General features: G+C 30.8%; 3 protein-coding genes across 8 annotated transcripts; 1 reads left to right on the plus strand and 2 right to left on the minus strand.

Moving 5' to 3' along the window:
• Positions 1 to 459: 459 nt before the first annotated feature.
• On the plus strand, positions 460 to 4,307 carry LOC121229094 (mannosyl-oligosaccharide 1,2-alpha-mannosidase MNS1). 6 transcript variants are annotated; one of them, XR_005926591.1, is made up of 8 exons: positions 460 to 777; positions 1,217 to 1,282; positions 1,438 to 1,609; positions 2,086 to 2,175; positions 2,440 to 2,561; positions 2,653 to 2,728; positions 3,836 to 3,889; positions 4,144 to 4,170. XR_005926591.1 is itself a non-coding variant. In XM_041112326.1 (7 exons), exons 3-7 carry the CDS (start codon positions 1,464 to 1,466, stop codon positions 4,169 to 4,171), a joined length of 366 nt encoding a protein of 121 aa, XP_040968260.1. In that variant the 5' UTR covers positions 460 to 777; positions 1,217 to 1,296; positions 1,438 to 1,463; the 3' UTR covers positions 4,172 to 4,307. The 6 variants fall into 6 exon arrangements, 5 of the variants coding, with proteins under 5 accessions (XP_040968260.1, XP_040968259.1, XP_040968261.1 ...); XM_041112326.1 differs by lacking the exon at positions 2,440 to 2,561 and having other exon boundaries at positions 1,217 to 1,296; positions 2,663 to 2,728; positions 4,162 to 4,307; XM_041112325.1 differs by lacking the exon at positions 2,440 to 2,561 and having other exon boundaries at positions 2,663 to 2,728; positions 4,162 to 4,307.
• Positions 4,308 to 6,294: 1,987 nt separating this feature from the next.
• LOC121228921 (serine/threonine protein phosphatase 2A 55 kDa regulatory subunit B alpha isoform) lies at positions 6,295 to 9,816 on the minus strand. The gene is made up of 5 exons (XM_041111944.1): positions 9,620 to 9,816; positions 7,248 to 7,320; positions 7,036 to 7,134; positions 6,805 to 6,924; positions 6,295 to 6,617 (listed from the first exon to the last, which is right to left on the minus strand). Exons 1-5 carry the CDS (start codon positions 9,814 to 9,816, stop codon positions 6,306 to 6,308), a joined length of 801 nt encoding a protein of 266 aa, XP_040967878.1. The 3' UTR covers positions 6,295 to 6,305.
• A 10,715-nt stretch (positions 9,817 to 20,531) lies between these two features.
• On the minus strand, positions 20,532 to 21,619 carry LOC107903037 (uncharacterized). The gene is made up of 2 exons (XM_041112330.1): positions 21,272 to 21,619; positions 20,532 to 21,196 (listed from the first exon to the last, which is right to left on the minus strand). The coding sequence occupies exons 1-2, from the start codon at positions 21,362 to 21,364 to the stop codon at positions 20,753 to 20,755; spliced, it is 537 nt and encodes a 178-aa protein (XP_040968264.1). The 5' UTR covers positions 21,365 to 21,619; the 3' UTR covers positions 20,532 to 20,752.
• Positions 21,620 to 21,887: the final 268 nt, after the last annotated feature.

Here is a 21,887-nt window from a genome sequence, read left to right on the forward strand (position 1 = left end):
GCATGTTAGCCCATTATATCTTCAAATTGGCACTTTTTACCTTTAAATGTCCTCTTGCCTCCAATTTAGTCCCTAAAAGATAAAAGACCATAAATAGCCCAAATTAGTAGTATCATACTCAAAATAAATATATAATTAGCGCATAAAAATATGACGTTCTAGAGTATTATCACTCTAGGAGTACAAATTTGAATCGGTGTCACTTCATTTTATCAAATTATATAGTGACAATAACCACACTTGTAATAAAAATAATCACTAACATATGAAAAATACGCATTAGAAATAATATAAAAATGTAAAAATTTATGGTTTGATTGAAAAGGTTTAGGTTTAAGGGTTTTTTTTAGAAAAATCAAATAGATTGGGTTTTATTTACTAATTACTCAAAATAGTAGAACCAAAAAATAACCTAACAGATAGACTTACAGGTCTACTATGAAAATAATAACACTGTGTTTGGTTCGCCGTATTACCCAATCCATTACGCCTCGATTACGCGCGTATTACATTACGCCCCTATTCCGGCGTTTGGTTCGCTGTAATAGGTATTACGCGCATATTACAATACGCCCCTAATCCCCAAATTCCCGTGTTTTCCAATCCCTTCCCAAATCGCTGTATTAGCTATTACGTCCGGCCTCCCTCCCCATCTCTCTGTTTTACCCTCCCTCCCTACCCGACCCTCTCCTCTTCCGTCCTAATCAGTTTCTCCTACCATTTCCCACTGCTTCCGTTGATTATTCTGTCGTCATCGCTTCCTTGTTAAAGCTTTACGTAAGTTTCAATTACTAGATGACCTTTTAATTTGCGTAAGAAACTCTTTGATCATCTTATTTCTCTTATCATGAACAATTTGAGATTATTAATAATAGATAGGGGCAAATTTTTATCATGTGATGCAATTATGTTTCTTCATTTCTCTCTCTCTTCCTTTCCTCAACCTACTGTCTCCTTTTTTTCTTATATGTTTGTCAAGCATTTGATTGTGGCACATGCTCTACTGTTGACGATAGCTAGGATGTTGTATCCTGGCCATTTGAACAATTCTGTCTTGTGATCAGTGGTGCTTTGTGGAGCAAGGAAGCATTTGGTTGCTCCACCAATTTCTTCTATCTTGTCATCATTTTCTAAGCACACACAATATGTATAATGTTTTCCTGGAAGGCTTATGATTAAATTAATACTGATAGGTAAGTTGTGCTGATATTTGCAGGTGGGTTGCAAACACATTGGATTTTAATAAAACCTATGATGCCAGTGTTTTTGAGACAACCATAAGGTTGCATTTAACAGGTTTATATATGTATTAATTGTTTTATCAGGAAAATTTTATGAGTCATGATCCTTTTCCCCCTTCTGAATAGTTTTTTTTTACCTTTTAATTGACACTCATATTGTACTAATTTGTCTTGTCTATTCTAATTGAATATTTAGAGTTGTAGGTGGACTTCTGAGCACATATGATCTTTCAGGCGACAATATTTTCCTTGAAAAGGCTAGAGATATTGCAGATAGATTGCTACCTGCATGGGATACTCCTTCTGGGATCCCGTATAACATTATCAACTTGGCTCGTGGAAATGCACATAACCCTGGCTGGACTGGGGTATGTTTTTTGCATTGCTGCTGTTAGTCTTTAGTATCTTTGATGCTATAGCAGTAAAAAGTTATTTTAAGTTCTATGAATAAGCAAGGTGGCTGGGTCCTTGTTCTTTGTCTTCAACAACATTTTGAAGACATGATGGATCATATTTTGGTTAGAGTGGACTTATGTAGAAGCATTTATTTATCTGATTCCTATACTTGAGATTGATGCTCAACTGCATTGACTTGAAAACTGTTATTTGGTTATCCAACAAATACAATCAGGCGCACTGGAGATTATTCTGTGTCTGTATTTGACAAATCATTGTTAGGCCTTTCATTATCCTTTATATGGTAGTTTATGTCATTCCATCAGTAGAAAAATTACCTTCTAAGCAGTAAGCACTACTATGTGACTTGGGGGCTGGTACTTGATATTTATTTTTTACATATACATTATTCATTGAGTTTGATTTTTTTTCACCCTTTATTCCCTAGGGTGATAGTATTCTTGCAGATTCAGGGACAGAGCAACTGGAGTTTATTGCTCTTTCACAAAGAACAGGAGATCCCAAGTATCAGGAGAAGGTAAATGCTTCTCATGTTTATTCATGCTTATGTTACCTCATGTTTTTATAATTTTCATGCTAGGATTGCTTAGTTCATAGGTTATGTCCGCATCAAGCCAATTGCTAATCTTATTTCTTAGAAGTTGGGTTAAATTATATTAACTAAAGATAGCTGAAAGGTCTTAAGTGCTGGCCCTTTAACAGGAAAAAGGATATTTTAACTTTTAAGTGTGTATTGGTTGCTGAGGTGGTTGATTAACTTGCTTGTGCTTTGATGTATAAGGTGGAGAAAGCTATTGTTGCGCTTAATAAAACTTTTCCTGCTGATGGTTTGGTTCCCATCTATGTTAATCCTAACGATGGCACTGCTTACGGAACTATAACCTTTGGTGCTATGGGTGATAGGTCTTCCCATTTGAAACTTCCTCGTCCTTTTTTTTTCTGGCTTCATATTTCATCAAATTTTTTATTCAATGTTTTGCATAAAATAAATCAGTTTATTGCAGCTTCTATGAATATCTGCTTAAAGCCTGGATTCAAGGAAACAAAACATCATCTGTAAAACCTTATAGGTGAGAATCCCATCATCTCTCATCTCTCACCTCTCCATTTTTGTTTTTGAATTGCTGCCATTGGTAATTGCTTACGGTCATTCATTGGATGATAAGATCGTTTTTGTTTGAAAGTGAAGATTTTGGAGTTATTTTAATGTACGGACATGGAAAGTACTTACTATCTCTTTTCCTAATACTTCTCCCTTTATGGAAGTTTGATCAAGAATAAACAGGAAACTGTTTGCAGATTTTGCTTTTCTTTTTCTGTACAGTATGGGGGCTTGGTTTTTTTTATTCCATTTTTGTTATTTATGATCTCAAGTTTCTTCATTTGTCCAAAAAGCTCTTTGTTGGAACGGCTTTTGCCTTTGCATTCTTTGCTTCATAAAATTAAGAAATTGAGTTCATGCCTATGATTTTCTGATGATACATATGACTGCATTGTGTTGTTTGCTAATGGGGATGAATATGGGGGAATTAGAGGCCAGTGGTTTGTTATGTATTAACTGAGTGCAACTTACTACATGTATGATGTTAGGCACTGAATTTACTTAATATGGTTGGTTTTATGGTTGTGCCATGACTGCTTCCAGCATTCTTGAAAAACAAAATGCAAAGGGTTTAAGCTTCTCATATTGTAATGAAAAGAGGACACTTGCTGGTTGGGGGTCTTTTATTAGGAAGAATTATTGAGGTGAGAACTAATTTCAGATAATGAGGGAAATGAAGAGGCAGTTCAGTGTAGGTTATTGAACTTGGAATTGGGTTTAACGGTTTGTCGCCTGGTATCATACAGAACAAAGAAAAGTCATGAATCCTTTGAAAGCTTGGCAATTGGATTTAATAGTTTCATAGTTCCCTCTTTTTGCGTTCTTAATTGCTGCTTTGCTTTTAAATTATACTGCTACAATAAAATATGAAAGTTACTATTAGAAGCATGTTTCCGATCATCCAACTGTGACATCTTACGTGTTTATGTTTTTGAGGGAATAGTGAGAGGTTTGATAGGGCTCATGGATGATGATTGGTGTATGGTTGTGTTGTGCTTTGATATACTATATTTAGCTATAGCATAAATATTTTTCCAAAAAAAAAAGGTTGATCCGAGCACTTTTTGCATTACAGGTTCTTTGTTCCAACACTTCCACATCGCATTCGTCCCCCATTTGCTCATTACAGGTTAGTTTTCTATTGGTATTCATGGTTTTGTTTGTATGTTTTCCCTGATTCCATGGCTGTATTGCTGTAGCAGCTTCTGGTGTTTCCCAAATGAATATGGTTATGGTTAATTTCTTTAGCAGCTTCTGTAGCAGCTTCTGTTGTTTGTATTTTTGTAATGCTCATTAAAGCTTGTTGAATTATGGTTATGGTTATTGCTGCATAATTATTGTTCTTTTTTGAATTTAAAATAGGTTATATGTTTTTACTAATAGGTAACATTTTTTTTAAAGAGCATTATGAAGCAAATCAGTAGGAGTATTGCCTCTGAGGTGGTAGTTCAGCAGTGGTCAGAAGAACATCAAAATATGGAAGAGAGAGCTTCAAACTTATATTCAGTCTTATGGTCAATTGAAGGTTTAACCGACGATCAGCGGTATGATGCATTGAGTAAAATTCTCGACCATCCAACTCAAATGATCGTTTTCTTTAGTTTACCTTTAGTTGCCCGATTGGAATGGGTTAGAAGATTTCTTTCTTACCATTAAATATCAATGTTCAAACTTTTTGATGTTGTAAAACTATATAACATATGGATTATAATGTACAATTTCATTTTCATCTAACCTTTTCTTAATATAAGTTAATTATGTTCAAGTTATATATTGATTTTAGTAAATTCATATAAGAACATTTTATTATTAACAATTTCATGAAATTATATATCACTATTAAATTATATTTAATATTAATTATTTTAAATTGTATAAATTCATATAAGAAAATTTATTATCAAGAATTTTATGAAATTTTATATTATTATTAAATTATATGTAATAATTATTATTTTAAATTATACAAATTCATAAAATATAATTTATTAGTTATAATTATTTTAAATTTTATTAAATCATATATTTAAATTAAAATATATTTAATATTAATTATTTAAAATTTTATTTTATAGTATCATATATTATGATTTGAGTAAATTCATATAAGAATATTAATTATTAAGAATTTTATTAAATTATATATTTTAATTATATTATATTTAATAATAATTATGTTATTTTATATTTTACAGTATCATATATTATGGTTTGAGTAAATTCATATAAGAATATTAATTATTAAGAATTTTATTAAATTATATATTTTAATTAAAATATATTTAATAATAATTATGTTTAAATATGATTAAATTATTTATTATTGATATTAATAATCTTATTAAAATTTAAATAAAATAATTTACCAAAACAAATTTCTGCTAATTATTAAGAATTTTATTAAAATATATATTTTAATTAAAATATATTAAATAATAATTATGTTTAAATATGATTAAATTATTTATTTTTGATAATAAATAATCTTATTAAAATTTAAATAACAATAACAATAATCATTTACCAAAACAAATTTATGCTAAGGGTATTCTGGTCATTTTAGTTTTCTCCATTATGCTATTACACCTCTATTACATTCAACCAAACACAGTTTTACTATTACGCCTCTATTCCATTACATTCAACCAAACAGTTGATTTGCTATTACACCTCTATTCCATTACACCTCTAATCCAATACACCTCTAATCCAATACAGCGAACCAAACGTGCTCTAAAACTAACACCTAATCTTTAGCCAGAAAAGAAAATAAATTTGAAAAAAACAAAGGATAAGATTTTCCTGCCCAACGACACTTAGGGTGCGTTTGGTTCGCTGTATTGGATTAGAGATGTATTGGATTAGAGGTGTATTGGATTAGAGGTGTATTGGATTAGAGGTGTAATAGCAAATCAACTGTTTGGTTGACTGTAATGGAATAGAGGCATAATAGTAATATTGTGTTTGGTTGAACGGAATAGAGCTGTAATAGCATAGTGGAAAAAACTAAAATGACTAGAATACCCTTAGCATAAATTTGTTTTGGTAAATGATTATTGTTATTGTTATTTAAATTTTAATAAGATTATTATTATCAATAATAAATATTTTAATCATATTTAAACATAATTATTATTAAATATATTTTAATTAAAATATATAATTTAATAAAATTCTTAATAATTACCAGAAATTTGTTTTGGTAAATTATTATTGTTATTGTTATTTAAATTTTAATAAGATTATTAATATCAATAATAAATAATTTAATCATATTTTAACATAATTATTATTAAAAACATTATACTATAAAATATATAATTTAATAAAATTCTTAATAATCAATATTCTTATATAAATTTACTAAAATCATAATATATGATACTATAAAATATAATTTAACATAATTATTATTAAAAATATTTTAATTAAAATATATAATTTAATAAAATTCTTAATAATCAATATTCTTATAACAAAAATTCAAAGTAATTTCCGACGGCTAAAATGTTAAGACTACAATTTTAATAGCATTACATGTTAGATCAGTAAACCATATAATAAAAGTATTGGCATATCAAACACTGCCTAAACCATGGAAAAATGACAAAAAAAAGTAACTGATTCCAAAGTATCTTAACAAATAAGCATTCTGGATTCACAACAACTACCACAGGCAAATGCAAAGATGGGAAACCCCCAGTTGGGAATGAGAAGTCATTGCTTGTGCATCCTCCATTTGCAATGTATTGTTTGGAGCTTGTTGATATACTTGAACCAACAATAGGACCATTTCCCATGGCTTTGGTTGAGTACACGTTCATGTTACATACTTTTTTGACTTTCTTCTCTTGTACCTTTACAAGTTTGAAATGACATTAGAAGTACCCAACAGGATGACAAGGTTAAATTTGTAGATTTGCTATGTTGCTGCTTTTGGGATATTGATATTCATTGGGAAAAAATAGTGGAGTTATCACAATAATAATTTGTGTATAACTTCATAACTGTAAAATCCAGAATAGAAAATATGCCTTTACCTACCTTCCATAACTTTATTGTTCTGTCATTTGTCGACAAAAGAAAAAGAGCACCATTAGATGACTGGCACCACCTAATTTTGTTAATTTTCTCCTCAATTTCCAAGCTCTTCAGATAGTCAAACTGTATTAAACCAAGGGAGTACACGTTTTCAATATTCAAGTCCAGAAAGTTTTTAGCATGTACTCCCAATAATCATTATGTTTATGTCTACCACAAACCAAGCATAAATACCTCAGGTTCGTGGCTTTGAAACTCTGTTTTATAGCGAAACTCAGGATGCCTATTGATTGGATAATCCATCTTCTCTAGATCTCTTCGATGTCCAACATGCTACATATTGTAAAACGGTATGACAAAGTGTGAGAACAGAACACCGGAGAATCACAGTAAGTGAAACAAGCAGGTTCAGAAATATTAAAAAGAAAAATGGTCAGAGAACGTTCGTCTTGAGTGTCAGTCCTTTCAAACAAAACCACCCAACCCCCACGATCACCGATAGCAAGGTGATCGCCATTTCTATTGAATTCAATTACAGATATGATATCAACTAAAAAAGAAACAATGGCATGTAAATGAAGTGAAAAGAGAACTCATAAAGAATGATTTATTCCTAGTGATGACAATTGAGAACTCATCACATCGCATGCATCAAAAAATGACAACTTAAAGATCACACCTCAGGTTTCTCCCACATTATGCAGTGACAAATAATTTGAAGATAAAGATCCACGACACTTTAAGACATACAGATGCTCCAAATTTAAGAATATTAAGTCCTAATCTTCCCAATTTTATGGAGGTTAAGCATGTAGTAATTGCACAGTTCATTTTTCAACATTTCCTCTATTTTTCTTTTGTTTACTTTTGCTTGGTGATAATAACCCCAGTCATATGCCCTATCTAATTGAGATATACTATCCTATCAGTTGAAGTTGCATCTATATAATGTAACTGGCACCAACAATCTTCGCATTTTATAGTTTTTATTGAAGACATTTACAAATTTCAAACAAGGAAAATATGGTCTTAAACACAACATTCCCTGTTAAACCAATCCAAACAGCTATGAATAATCACTATGAAATCAATCATGGTATTACCCAATAAAGAAAAAAATGAGGTGTTCGAATAACATAGATCTTAATTCCCTTTAAACGGTTCTCCAAACCAATAAAGATTGTACCAATACCTTATCCATTTGAATTTACATTCTATCTTAGTTACCATTATTTTATCTAGATTTTAGGTGAGTATCGAATATGAATATGCAAGTATACTCAATTTTCTTGAAGATCATATCCTATAGTTATGTCCAAATAAGTATCAAATACTATCAGATCCACTCTCCAAACTCCAGCAAACACAATTAATTTATTTACTTTGCATGATTCAAAGCAGGAGGTGGTTTCCATTCAATATGTCTCAATATGTACAATAACAATAATCCATCAACTATGTATATAAACATTATTGAATCACATTACTAAGAAACTAAATAAATAGGAAAATAATGCGGTGTATAGGACGATTTGTAAGATTGCACTTTGTTCTAATATTTCTAATTTTATTACATATATATTAATTTTTCTGATGATTCTTCAATTGAATTTATACAAACAAAGAGAAAGAGATATCACTGAATCACCGATCACGTAAGGATTCATTTAGAACAAATTCGAAACACACTGTTATGGAACAAAATAGAAAGCCAGAAGAAAAGCAGAAAAAGAAAGGAGGACAGAAACAACAGAGAATGCAGAAGAAAATAGAAAAAATAGAGACAAAATAGCAAGGACGAGGAGAAAGGAAGAAGGGATACGAAACAGATTTAATTCATCAAAAAAGCCTTAAAAAATACATAAAGATGATTCAAATGAGAAACACAAATAACTATCGTTTGAATCGAACACAAGTTAGATAACAAGAAAGCATAAAAACAAACTGATCAACCAATTGATCAACCAAAATCAGCAGCAGCACAATGAAAGCAGTGTAATAGGGTAATCGTTCAAGATTTATACCTCAACAAAAACAAAACGCCGAGACCGGAGAGAAAAAAATGAAGCAGTAGATTTCGGGTAAAGAAATGGGAGACCGAGAGAGAGAATCGGTAAAGAAATGAGATGAAATGATGAGGACAGAAAAAAAGAGAGGGTGGAGGACGATTTCGGGTAGGGAGGGAGGGTAAAACAGAGACTTGGGGAGGGAAGCCGGACTTAATGTGTAATACTCGATTTGGGAAGGGATTAGAGAAGCAGGGAATTTGGGGATTAGGTCGGGATTGTATTACGCGCGTAATACCTATTACAGCGAACCAAACGCCGGAATAGGGGCGTAATCGGGGCGTAATGGATTAGCTAATACACTGAACCAAACACGCCCTAATGTAGAAACAGTGCTTTCAAATCAACACTTTTCAAAAAGTAGACGATTTCAGCTTTAAAGGAACCAAACCCTATTTCTAATCTGACGTTCACTGTTTCTTATAATTCCCTGCACACCCCCCTTTTAGTCTGGTTCATGCTCTCTCCACCTCAATTCTCCACACGGTGAAGCAAGAGACTCTTCCATACACGTAAATTGGTTCCTCTCTTTTTAGACTCACAGTAGCTAAAGCATGGGCTAGTTGATTTGCTACATTGTTTGTGTGTTTGAACCGAATCCATCCAAACTATTGTGAAATCTGATGAATGCCTCTGATATAAACCCCAATCTCTTATCTGTCTATTTGATCTGATTAACATTTCTTAATTATGGTTAATGCATCACCTTTTATTATTACCTTTGACCATCCAATTTATCTACTTGTTTTCACTGCCCATAAGCATGCAATGGCTTCCTTGCAAAAGGCGAGCCAATGTTCGGGTGAATAATTGCTCGTGAAACCAGAACCTCACAGTTGGCGTTTATTGCTATTATGCCAGAGCCCAATCTAGAGCTCTTTTTCTCAAAGGCACCATCAAAGTTGATTTTAACAATTGATCCAGTTGGGGGTCTCCATTTGGTCTCCATTCTACTCCTGGTATACATCCTAACCTCTGTATCATCTAGTTCCCTCAAATACTAGCCAATCGTATATGAGATGTCCTTTCCAAACTTTTTTTTTCTATCATATATTAATTTATTTCTTTCAGACCAATGAGTCCACAGAGCACATCCAAACATTGACCCTGATGCTGAGCTCTTTGAAAAAACCCAAGTAAGCCAATCCAAATGCTCCAAATCTGGCCTATTCAAAACCCAGATTAATCCTAAACAGGTCTAGACTTCTATTAATGTAGGACACTATCTAAAGACATGGTCCAAAGACTCTATTCCTCCTCCACGCCGAAGACATCCTACGTTCACCACCAATCTTCTTTGTCTCAAATTTGGGAAAATGGGAATAAAATTTTTCATAATTCTCCAAATTGAAATTTTCACTTTAGTTGGAAGCTGTAGGTTCCATAGCTTTAGTAGTTCCTGATTGTAATTTTCACAATATTGTTTCATCAATTTTTTAATAGAGAAACCAAATATCATCCTCTCCTTTCCAAATAGATTTGTTTCGGCCTTCAAAGCAATCGAATAGAGAAAATCATCATTTGTCTTTTTTTTTCACATTGAGAGCCTATTGCACTCCTTTACCCCCATGACCTATTCTTCCACATCCAAAACAAAAAAGTTAGTGTAACGCCCCAAAATTTTGAAAAATTAATTATGAGACTCTACAATAATTAAATTTTTGTATCTGTGGTTTTATGTTCTGCTTTTGTGTTTAAGGTTTGGAGTTCAAGTCGCATCGTTAAAGGTTTTGTCATTTTAAAAGCAACCCATAATCATGCATTATTTAGTTAAGGTCAATTTAGTGTGAATTCATGTTAAGAATGGGCCAATTGGTTCACTGTTTAAGCATCTATATTCCATTAAGTCCCGTGTTCGAATCCCAGAGTATACGTTAGGGAAATATTTTTTACTAAACGCTAGAAGGCTGGTGATTAACTTAAATCATTCTAAAATTAATTCTATCGTTCCTTTCCTTTTTTTATTTTTTTCTAATTCTTTGTTCTTCTCCTTTCTTTTCTTTTATCTTTTTGCTCATTTTTATACTTGATTATACGTTAATTAGGAATTCTTTCGTTGCTTGCTACGTCAATTGTGAGATTGTTGTGTAAGTTCTGTCGTTATCTCCTTTCGTTTCTACCTGTTTTATTTTGTTAACGTTTATTCTGTCGAAACAAGATTTTGCTCATTTTACTTGAACGCTCTGTTTAAATGCTCGATTGGTTACTTTTTAGGCGAGGATCTTGCAAGAGATGCTCATCCATCGTGTTAGTCTTGCTTCCTCTGTTACGTACAAGGTAAGTGCAAGAAATTGAGTTGGGGTTGTCTCGAAACTTTCGACATAATTTTGACAATAGGTTGATCTTAGCGATATATTGAGAATGATGGTGTAATCGATTATTAGATGGTCGTGTTAGGTTCTGAAATCCTCTTACGTCATTTCTGCATCAAAATCACTTCAGGTGTGTGCCGAAAACCTTATTTTTATGAATTTCGATCGCCGAAAAATATGGCTGTCGACGCGACACGGCCGTGCGGGTGGCCGTGTAACTCACTGTTTATCGATTTGGGGCTACACAAGCATCTATCTAGGCCGTGTGTGGTCATGTTAGTGCAGGGTTCACACGGTCAAGGACACGGACGTGTGTCTAGGCTGTGTAACTTTCTGTTTGTGACTTAAGACCACATGGCCAGGGACATGTGCGTGTTCCCAGATCATATGAGTCACACAGCCGAGGACACGGGCGAGTGTCTAGGCTGTGTAACATTTTTTATGCTTTAGAACCACACGGGTAGAGGACATGAGCATGTGCGTAGGCCGTGTGAGCCATACGAGTAAGGACATGGGTGTGTGTCCAGACTGTGTGGCATATAAATAGGGCCCGAAACCTATTTTTGGGGCCGTGTGTGTTGCCCAACATTGATATTGACTTCCCCAGTGTATGAATGATTTGAATTTTATCATACGAGAACTCTCTGATACTCTGTGACTGAAGTATGAATAACATAACTATATGTGTGCTGTAATACTTATTCTGATATTGGACTATATTCTCTACTTGTGAAACAATTTAGAATGACTGAATACATATTGTGAATATTTGTACTTTGTACTTGCATGGGTTGAGATATTGTGAAGAAGGAAGTAATATGCTCTAAATTAGTGGCTAAGCCACCATGCATATAAATCTGATTCTGGTGCTTTGTCGCTTTTCGATCTAACAGCTAAGCTACGTCTCTGTAAATGTTTCAGACAGACACTCTATGGTGTGTAGAGTTAGTTGGGCATTGAATGCCCTTAACAATGTGTTAGGATGGCTGAAGACAGTGTGTAGCAGATGAGGGTAGCAATATTTGCATCTCAATATGATCTGTTCTGTATATGAAACTGAAATTGCTTCTGTAAATGTAATTAATCTATCCTGAATCTGAACTGAAATTGCTTCTGTTATTAAGCCAAATCTTTGAATATGGAAACTATCTTATTAATGTGTTCTAATTGAACAAATTGCTTTTACTCATTAAGTTCACAACTCACTTTGTTATTGATTGGATTTCACGTGGATCTCAGATTTGAATTGGTCGGCGCCGTGGAACGGTCAAGCTTTTATCTTTTTTTTTTAAATACTACTAGTAGGAAATTTGGTATTCTATGATATTGTAAAGTTTGGAAAGTTTGCATATTTAGTTAATTGCTGTGTTGGATACTATGTGATGAATGGTTTGTTTTGATTGCGTTATAAATGTGGTGTTTTTAATATCATTGATGTAACTCTCTAGACTTGGTCTGAACGTCTAGGTCGGGTTTAGGGTGCTACAGTCGGCAAGTTTTCATACTTAAACGAAAGCCAAACCTTTTTCTTACTATCAGCTAAAATGAATATGCCCCTTCCTAGAGGCTTCCGTGCATCTAATTGGACCCTTAATCTAAAAAAAACCCCTTTTACTTCCGATCTAATCACCCCTCCAAACGTCGAGCCAATTGCATGCATAAAGCCAATTCTATAACATTTTGGCGGGCATAGACCAATTTTTAACCAAAAAGGTGAACAAACAAGCCTAATTTGCTTTCAATCTGTAGGACCCAACAACCAATAAAAAATAATGAGTTGTTTTCTAAACAACCAAGGTCTCCCTTCCAATACCAACTCCAGGTCGTCCTCACTGTCAAAAGAGATTAAAAATAAGCTTTGAACTGCCACCTGGATCTCAAACTTCTTCCTTGTCTTCCATAAACTTTTAAGTTGAGCATGAAAGCTATATGGGTTATATGACTTTTTTGTCCAAACAGAACACAACAACGTCAGGCTATAACCAGGGATAACCTTTAAACTTTTCACCATTAACTGAACGAGTTCTTCCTTTAAAAGAGAGATCTCGTGTCTCTCCATCTTTTAGCAAAAGTCACCAACCTCCTACAAAACCAAAACAATATTATTGCTTTGGAACACTAAGAGAGAGCACTCTTAACTTTCACTTTAATTGATCATTATTTTTAAATATTTTCTTCTAGGTTTAAGTTTTCTTAAGTGTTATAAAAGGTACAATATCTTGATATTATAAATGTCGAGATGATTATAATTATATTCAAATGATAGTAATTAATCAAATTTCATAAAAAAAAATTTCTCTGAAATCAAATCCCCAACTTTTTGAAAAGAAAATTCAAACTTTGATATATGTAGTGGTCAAGGTTGAGCTAAATAAATGAATGGCGAGCCCATAGGGGAATCAAGGGCGTTGACTCTGAAATAAAGAACTCAGATGTGGACCTCAAAGAGTAACGACATAACGTGTGAAAAGCGGGAAAGCTTTGATTTTGATTGATCCTTTCGCAGTGAAAGCACACTCACTGACCTCTCTGATTTGGAAATTTCTTAGTTTCCTTTGATACCGGCAATTAAATATTTGGAAAAGTTGATGCTATTTACTTCTTTCAATGAGTCTGACAAATCTAAATTTGACTCTGTCAGAAGATTTTTTTATTCGTTTATTATAATTTTTTTCAATATTATTAAGTAAACATAACTATATGTCGATAATGTTGATTAAATCAAACTCAATTAGTATATATTATAAAATATTTTATAATTTTGATTATTTAATCTAAATTTACTTAAAACTTTGTTAGTACAAATTAAGTCAACTAAATTAAATATATTTAATTACGTCTTTATTATTGTAATAATAGTATTATTATTTGACTTAAATTTTAATTAATAATAAATCTCAAAATCTCAAATCGTATATTTTGGGTTATTTAGTTTTATTTGGTAGGTTTCGTCTTAATAATATATTTCGTATAAATATTGTATTAATATTGTTGGTTGTATTGGATGGGGATATTATTAAATTAATAATCAATTTAATTGAAACTTTTTACAATAAAAAATTATAAATAATTTTAAGTAATTTTATATCTTGTTTAAACAATTTAATTTTTGCAAAATTGTTAAAATAGTCCATTAATTTATTTTAATTTTGATTTTAATGGTATAACTGTTTTAAACATATTTTAAATTAACTATTTTAATTCTAATTGAAAATAAAACTAATTTTAACTATATTATTTAATAACTTAAATATGTTTTTTTATCGTATTATAAACATATTATAATCAATTTTAAAAATGTTTTAAAAAATATTTATAAAGTGTTTTAGATATGATATTTTAATCATATAAAATTATTTTTTTACACTTTTAAAATTATATTCTAATTCTAACGTTAAAGCGAATTTTTAAATAAATTTTATTTTAATTTTAGCCATTATAAATCTAAACAATTTTTAAATAATTTATTTTTCTAGCTTAAAAGAGATTTTAATGTTTAAATTATATTTTAATTTCACCTTTTAATTTATTAGATCATTATTTAACTTATAAGTTTTAATTTTTGTTAGTTAAAAAAAATCATATTATTATTTTTAAATAAATTTATAATATTAAAATGTGTTACAAATTACTCATTCAAAATAACGTCACTTACAATAAATTCCTAACACAAGAATTAAAAAAAAATCAAAAGATCAATGAAAATGTAACACCTCAAACTCAGCCTAGACGTTATGGTCGAATCCGGAAGTGTCACGTGGTAGGGGTTTTAAAAACGGAGTTGTCTCGTCAGAACATTCACACCTTTAATTGAAAACACCGTTTGATTAGTCCATTTTCCAAAACTTACAACAATGGAAGCCTTAAAACAACAATTATAATTTCAAAACACAGTCGTGTTTTAGAAAACCTTTGTTTGTGTTTAAACTGTCACTTTTAGAGCAAAACGTTTGTTTAAGAATGCAGTTTATCAACATATAAAACCAAATCCAGCAGTTATAAAACCCAAAGAAAAATCCAGAGAGTTCTAGAAAATTACAACTCTCAAAATGAAACCAAAACCATGTTTAAACCATAAATTAAAAACTTTAACTAGATTACGATCGCGTGGTCACCGCTAAGTCTCCATCGCACCGATCTACCTAGGTCTGTAGATTACCTGAATAGAACAGATAACAAATATGAGTTTACATAAACTCAGTGTGTAACCCATAGAATTAAGCATACAAGCATACAGTTTTATACACAGTCAAGACAGTTCTAGATTCAGAGTCAGATTCAGATACAGATATAGATATGCATAAATCCTACCCCCATCCTCTACATACCATATTCGACCATCCCATCACACCATTTGGGGTTTAAAACACTCACCCATCCCTACACACCACATTGTGCATTAAAGACACATATTAGAATACATATGCAGCCAAGCTGCTAGAATATAGGCGATTAACGCCGATCAGAAACTTCCTTCATACATATAAATCCCCAACTCAATAATCAGATACAGATATAACATGCTCAACATGCCTTATATAGATAATAGATACACATACATCAATATAGTCAGGCATACATTTAGTATCCTACACAGATCATTTCATTAGAATATCCTAGCATACAAATTAGGGTTTAGATAGCCCTTACCAATCCTACGGTAGGCCCACAGTCGATCGGAGCGACCCATATGACCCTAAGGAAAGTTTCAGAATTATGGGCCCATATGCTTCTGTGGGCCCACACGCCCAGATTGGTCATTGCTAGTGTTGTCCACACGGCCACACTCAAGCCACCATACGGTCGTGTTTCGCACATGGCCATCCACACGGGTGACGACACGCCTGTGTGGTGTTGACAGTTCAGTTTCTTGACTTTCACCGAAACTTAGATTTTTATGTTTTCGAAACACACCTGGTATGGTTTCGATGCAAAAATACCCCTGAGACACTCAGCACCTAAAATTATCCAACAAATCACCAAATTAGCCACTTAAACCGACACCAAACCGAGCTACAATGTGATAAACAACCCTTTAATTCCACTACCACCCTTACCTTCAGTCGAATGACGAAGATTTCACATAATTAGGGCGCTGATTGAAAACCCCCAGCCCCTTGATCTTCTCCTAAACACCAAACGAGTCTCATTAACCAATGATCAATTTAACCAACCCAAAAAAAACACCTACCAAACTTACCAGTAACGTACGAAAAGCACCAAAATAATGAAATATGGAAATTTGGTATCAAATAGACAACATGAATAAAAACGACTGTAAGAAGGAGAAGGGAGAAAGTGGCAGAAAACAAAAAGAAAAATGAATAACGTCAGATTCTAGGGGAATTCTCAAAGAGAAAGAAAATTTGGGAAAGAGCCAAAAAAGATAAAAATAAAAAATAATCAGATAAGTAATCAGGAATCCTCCAAATTCCTCTCCACTATCCCACTGATAACTACTTCCTCAGAAACCCAACTCCACCTAAACACTAACAGTCAACAGAGCAAAAATATTCCCACACTCGCGCACGAATTTAAACACAGGACCTCCAACACACCAATTCCATTACCATTCAAACCAGTAAACTCATTCTGATATGATTTTACAGACAATTTTATGTAAGCCCTTTCAACAAGAGTAAGGTTTAGGTCAGAAAAGTTACAAAATTTGGCAAAGAGGAGACTTGAACCCAAAACCTCACATACACGCCCAGAACACTTAACCACTAAAGTAAATACAAATTTATGTCAAATTTTACAGAAGCCGAAATAAATTATTCAGGGCATTACAGAAACACTCAACAAAAGCTCCCAAAATGCACTCAACACATCAAATGTAGTCGACCAACAACCTACATATAGGCTAATATAAGAACTTTTAAGCAACATTTTGATAAGCTTAAAACTCTATGCAAAAGGCTAAATTTATCTTTTGAAATATCTTGAATAATTATCTCATAATTCTCTTTGTATCCCTATAAAGTAGTCAACTTAGTCTCCAAGTAAAAGGATAAGGTATAAGATGATAAAAATCGATCCTTCCTCTTCTTCCTCTCCAAATTTGATTAGCATTATTAAGGATCGATCCTTCCTCCTCGTTTTCTTTTAGTAATTTTATATTTATTTTTCTCTACTTTAATCCATAAATGTAAGTAGCTCTTTTCATATTTGAAAAGTATAAATTTAATTTGATAAATGTTATTAAGCGTATCTCTTAAAAAAATTATATTTTAAACTTAAAAATTTAATTATCATTAATTTTAATATTATAATGTTAAAATTGAATTCAATTAAGTAAAATATTAAAGTAAAGAGATGATTTATTTAAAATCAACTTTATATTTAACATATACATAATTAAAATGAAAAAAATATAACCACTTAATAAATATTTTAAAGATATATGAAATCTGAATCAAAATTATATTTTTACAAATATAAATACTTTAAATTAAAAGTTAAAGTTTACTATAAGTCATTGTATTATATCATAAAGTTCATTTTAGTCCCTTTACTATCAAAATGAATATTTTAGTCCCTTTACATTTAAAAAGTCGTCATTTTAATCCTTACACGTTACCATTAATGAAATGGTGTGGTTTAATGGTGGCTGACGTGAAATTAAATCAAATTAAAACCTTATTGGCCTACTTTAATCAATAAACGTAATTAACTCTTTTCATATGTACAAGAATTGAAAATATTCCTTTTAATAATAAATGGATTAAAATGAATTTTCTAACATAATACCTTAACTATAAATTAAAATTATGCTATTATATTACATATTAAATCAATATTCATATTTGAAAAAGAAGTAAGATTGCAAAATAATAAAGTCATGGAACAAATCAGATTTAGTGTTTAAAATTTCAATTGAAAAATAAAATAATATCTATAAATAAGATATATCTTGCACTACATTAAGTTTTTTTTCATAAGTTATTTGAATTTATTTAAGTAATGTCTGGGAATTTAAATTTCGAAATATATATTTGACTTTAAATAATGTAAATTAAATAATAATACATATAAATATAACATTCATGATTATTTTTTAAATTTATATATTTATTGAATATCATTTATTAGTGAATTTATCAAATTCTTAAAGAATTATAAAAATTATTCTTAAAATTTAATTATAAAAATACAAAAATATATTTTTAATATTTTATAGATATTTTAATTGTTAGCAAGATTGCCGGAACAAGCAGGATTTGATTGTAGTTTTAGCAAATCGATGTGCCAACTCAACAAATAGATAAGTTTACTGATGCAACATTTGGTGCTAAATTTTTCTTTATTTTTTTATTTCAATAAAACTTTTATTAAGATTATCATAAATGTAACACTAATTTTATATTTGAAATGATACAATAAAAATAAATTAAATTAAAAATAGAAAAATATATAAATGATGAACGTAGCAACTAGGCAATTTTGTGAAGTGGGAACACAAGGCATGATAATGATGTAAGTTGGAAGTACTTGGTTGACTATAAAAAAATAAAATAAAATATCCTCTAGGCTTGAATGAAAAGAAAGGCGGTTCAATTTTTAAGGCTTGAATCCAACCCGACATTAAAACCACCAGAATGCTCAATTTGAAACTTTAGACATCACATCAAAACAAAAACTAAAGTTGATTTTATATTTTTTAGCACTCACACTAATGGGATATTTAGTATTCACATCATATTAATTTTTTATATTTTAGATTCACATTTAGATTAAATTCAAATTATTTTAGTTGGATCGTCTCCAATGTTGATGCCTAATCATTTTACATTACAGCTTATTTCTCTACAACTTAAGCTCAAGACAATATTTTCCATAATATTTTAAATATTTAGTTCAAAAATTTATAAATAAATTATTTTCATAAAAGCCTCACCAACTTTCTAAATGGATATCTCCTTCAACAGGATAAGAATTTTAGATTTATTATTAAATAACCATCCACTTTTTTAAATACTAAACAAGCATCCCAAAAATTCAAAACAATTACAGCATGTTTGGTTGGCTGTAATGGAATAGGGCTGTAATGGAATAGAGCTGTAATAAGTAATTCAACTGTTTGGTTGAATGGAGTAGAATAGAGCTGTAATAATATTCTTGTGTTTGGTTGAATGGAATGATATTGTAATAGCATAAGAAAAAAACTAAAATGACCAGAATACCCTTAGCAGAATTTTTGTTAAGGTAGATGAATATTGTTATTGTTATTAAATTTTAATAAGATTATTACTGAAAATAATTTAATAAAAATAATAAATAGTTTACCCATAGTTTAACATAATTTAATAAAAAATATAATTTAATAACATTCATTATATAATTATTATTATATGAATTAAAAAATCAAAATATATAACACTATAAAAAATATATAATCTACTTTATTATTTTTAAACTTCAATACATATTTAGGCTCCGTTTGTTTACCAGTAAAATATTTTCCAAAAAATAATTTATGAAAAATGATTTACTTTTCTAGAAATGATTTACTTTTCTAGAAATGATTTACTTTTATGGTGTTTGGATGAATCTATGTAAAATATTTTCCGTTATTTGGTAGATTTCCTGAAAATATTTTATAAAAGCTGTTTTAAATTAAACAAATATATATATTTAAGAATTTATTATCTTTTCATTGTTTATTTGAGTTTATTATATATATATATACACATTAATAAATTTATATTTTAAATTGTTTTTACATATATTGCAATGTTTTATTTATGGGTAAACTACAAAAATAGTCACTTTTGTTTGCCTCGGGTTACATTTTGTCACTTATATTTGAAATGTTACGTTTTAGTCATTTATGTTATTATTATCTCCCTAATGATAATCCTATGTGGTAGTCCAACTAGATTTTAAGTGCCAACTAGATCTTAAGTATATCTATTAATACATACTTCATCCGGTTAAATTATACAGTTTTCTGTTAATATATACTTCATCCGGATAAATTATACAGTTTTCTATTAATACATACTTTATTCGGGTAAATTATACAGTTTTCTATTAATACATACTTCATCCGGATCAATTATACAGTTTTTTGTTAATACATACTTCATCAGATTTTCTGGAAAATGTTTTACCGATTAAAAACCTGTAATGAAACAAATAATTAAATATTAGAAGTAATAATTAACTCATTGCTAAAAAAGTAATAAATAACTTGAGAATTATATTTCACATTCAAGTATAATATTCATATATTAACAAAAAGTTACATGATTTCATTAGTTTATATGTCATAATCCATATGTTTTAAAATTTTACATCAAAAAGTTATAACATTGTAATGACATTCTATCATGTCATTATACCATCCAAATATTATAAACACAAAAAGTTACCAAAATATCAACACAACCATGGTTTTTAATGGTCAGTAAGAAATCTTCTGACCCATTCTAATCGCACAGCAGAAGGTAAACTAAAGAAAATGAGCATTTGCGTTGGGTGATCTGGAATTTTGCTCAATGTTCGATAGCGTTCATCCTCAGTTAAACCTTCCAGTTTACATAATGTTGAGTATAATTTCAGAGCACTTTCTTAAATGGTCATTTCTGACCTTTGTTGAATTACCACCTCGGATGCAATACTCTTACTGATTTCAAGGCCAACGGCCCGTATATTTTTCGCCAATAAAGCTGCAGTATCATTAAATGATGTAGAAAAATCACTTGCATCAGAAATCTTTTTTTTCTTCTTTGAAAATGCAGAATCACCTTGGTTTTTAGTTGGTTGCGGTTTTGGTTGCGGTTGTGTAGCTGAAAGATCCATGTCATCCAAAGAAACATCAGCTTCGGATCCATGGAAATCTTCTCTTTCTTCATGAGTATTTCTAGCAGCTACATCCTCAGCATTTATTTCTTCAATAATATCAGCAGCTGTTTGAGCATCTTTTCTAGTGGCTCGATCTTTTGCGTAGATGGCAGTAAGTTGGTCATAATAAGGGAAACTCCGATGTCTGAATTGAGCTGCTTCTTTATGACTCTATAAAAATGAGAAATTCATATTAGATATAAGTTTTGTCAAAATAAGATAATAAAGAGTTGAAATAATTCTTACATTTAGATATGAGTTCCACACCGCATCTTCAGCAACAACAAGCTGCCTATGCTCATCCCAACCAAAGCCGTTATTGTTTTTTCCACTAAGCATGTCATAAACGATTGACTATTCCCTTTTCAACGTCCTAATCCTCGATTCAAGATTAGGTTTAGCCTTCAAAATGACATTGGGTAAAACTTTTTCTAACATTTTTTCTAACTCATTTAAATAGCCGACTTTGAATCCCGTATTCGCATTAAAGGTTCTGGCATTGTGCAAGTTGACCATACAAGCAACCAACGTAGCATCTTCTTCTGGAACCCATTTCCTTTTGGTTCCTCGAGAATTTTGGGAAGAAACACTTGATTGGGAAAAACCTGACATAACTATCTTAAGAAAAAATGCAAATGAAAATTAAGTTCAATATTATGCATCAAAAGGTCAACACTTTATAAAATTATAACACATGATGAATCAAAAACAAATAAATTATCATTCAACAAGTCTAGTACAATACAAAAAAAAAATTCAAACACCACCAAAGTTTCATAAACTAGATATATGAAATAACATAAACAACTTAAACGTTTACTATTTGTACCCTAAACCTAACTAATTTCTAGATGCTTTCCAT

This window comes from Gossypium hirsutum, chromosome A05, assembly GCF_007990345.1.
Source record: "Gossypium hirsutum isolate 1008001.06 chromosome A05, Gossypium_hirsutum_v2.1, whole genome shotgun sequence".
Classification (NCBI taxonomy): Eukaryota; Viridiplantae; Streptophyta; class Magnoliopsida; order Malvales; family Malvaceae; genus Gossypium; species Gossypium hirsutum.

Bases quoted from the DNA above. Each gene is read 5' to 3' on its own strand.
- LOC121229094 (XM_041112326.1), top strand. From the start codon at position 1,464: ATGATCTTTCAGGCGACAATATTTTCCTTGAAAAGGCTAGAGATATTG. The intron at 1,610-2,085 runs GTATGTTTTTTG...TTTATTCCCTAG, and splicing joins ATAACCCTGGCTGGACTGGG to GGTGATAGTATTCTTGCAGA. The intron at 2,176-2,662 runs GTAAATGCTTCT...AGTTTATTGCAG, and splicing joins ATCCCAAGTATCAGGAGAAG to CTTCTATGAATATCTGCTTA.
- LOC121228921 (XM_041111944.1), bottom strand. From the start codon at position 9,816: ATGGAGACCAAATGGAGACCCCCAACTGGATCAATTGTTAAAATCAAC. The intron at 7,135-7,247 runs GAACGTTCTCTG...TACAATATGTAG, and splicing joins AAAGGACTGACACTCAAGAC to CATGTTGGACATCGAAGAGA. The intron at 6,925-7,035 runs GTATTTATGCTT...GGTTTAATACAG, and splicing joins TTCAAAGCCACGAACCTGAG to TTTGACTATCTGAAGAGCTT.
- LOC107903037 (XM_041112330.1), bottom strand. From the start codon at position 21,364: ATGCTTAGTGGAAAAAACAATAACGGCTTTGGTTGGGATGAGCATAGG. The intron at 21,197-21,271 runs GTAAGAATTATT...TCATTTTTATAG, and splicing joins TGTGGAACTCATATCTAAAT to AGTCATAAAGAAGCAGCTCA.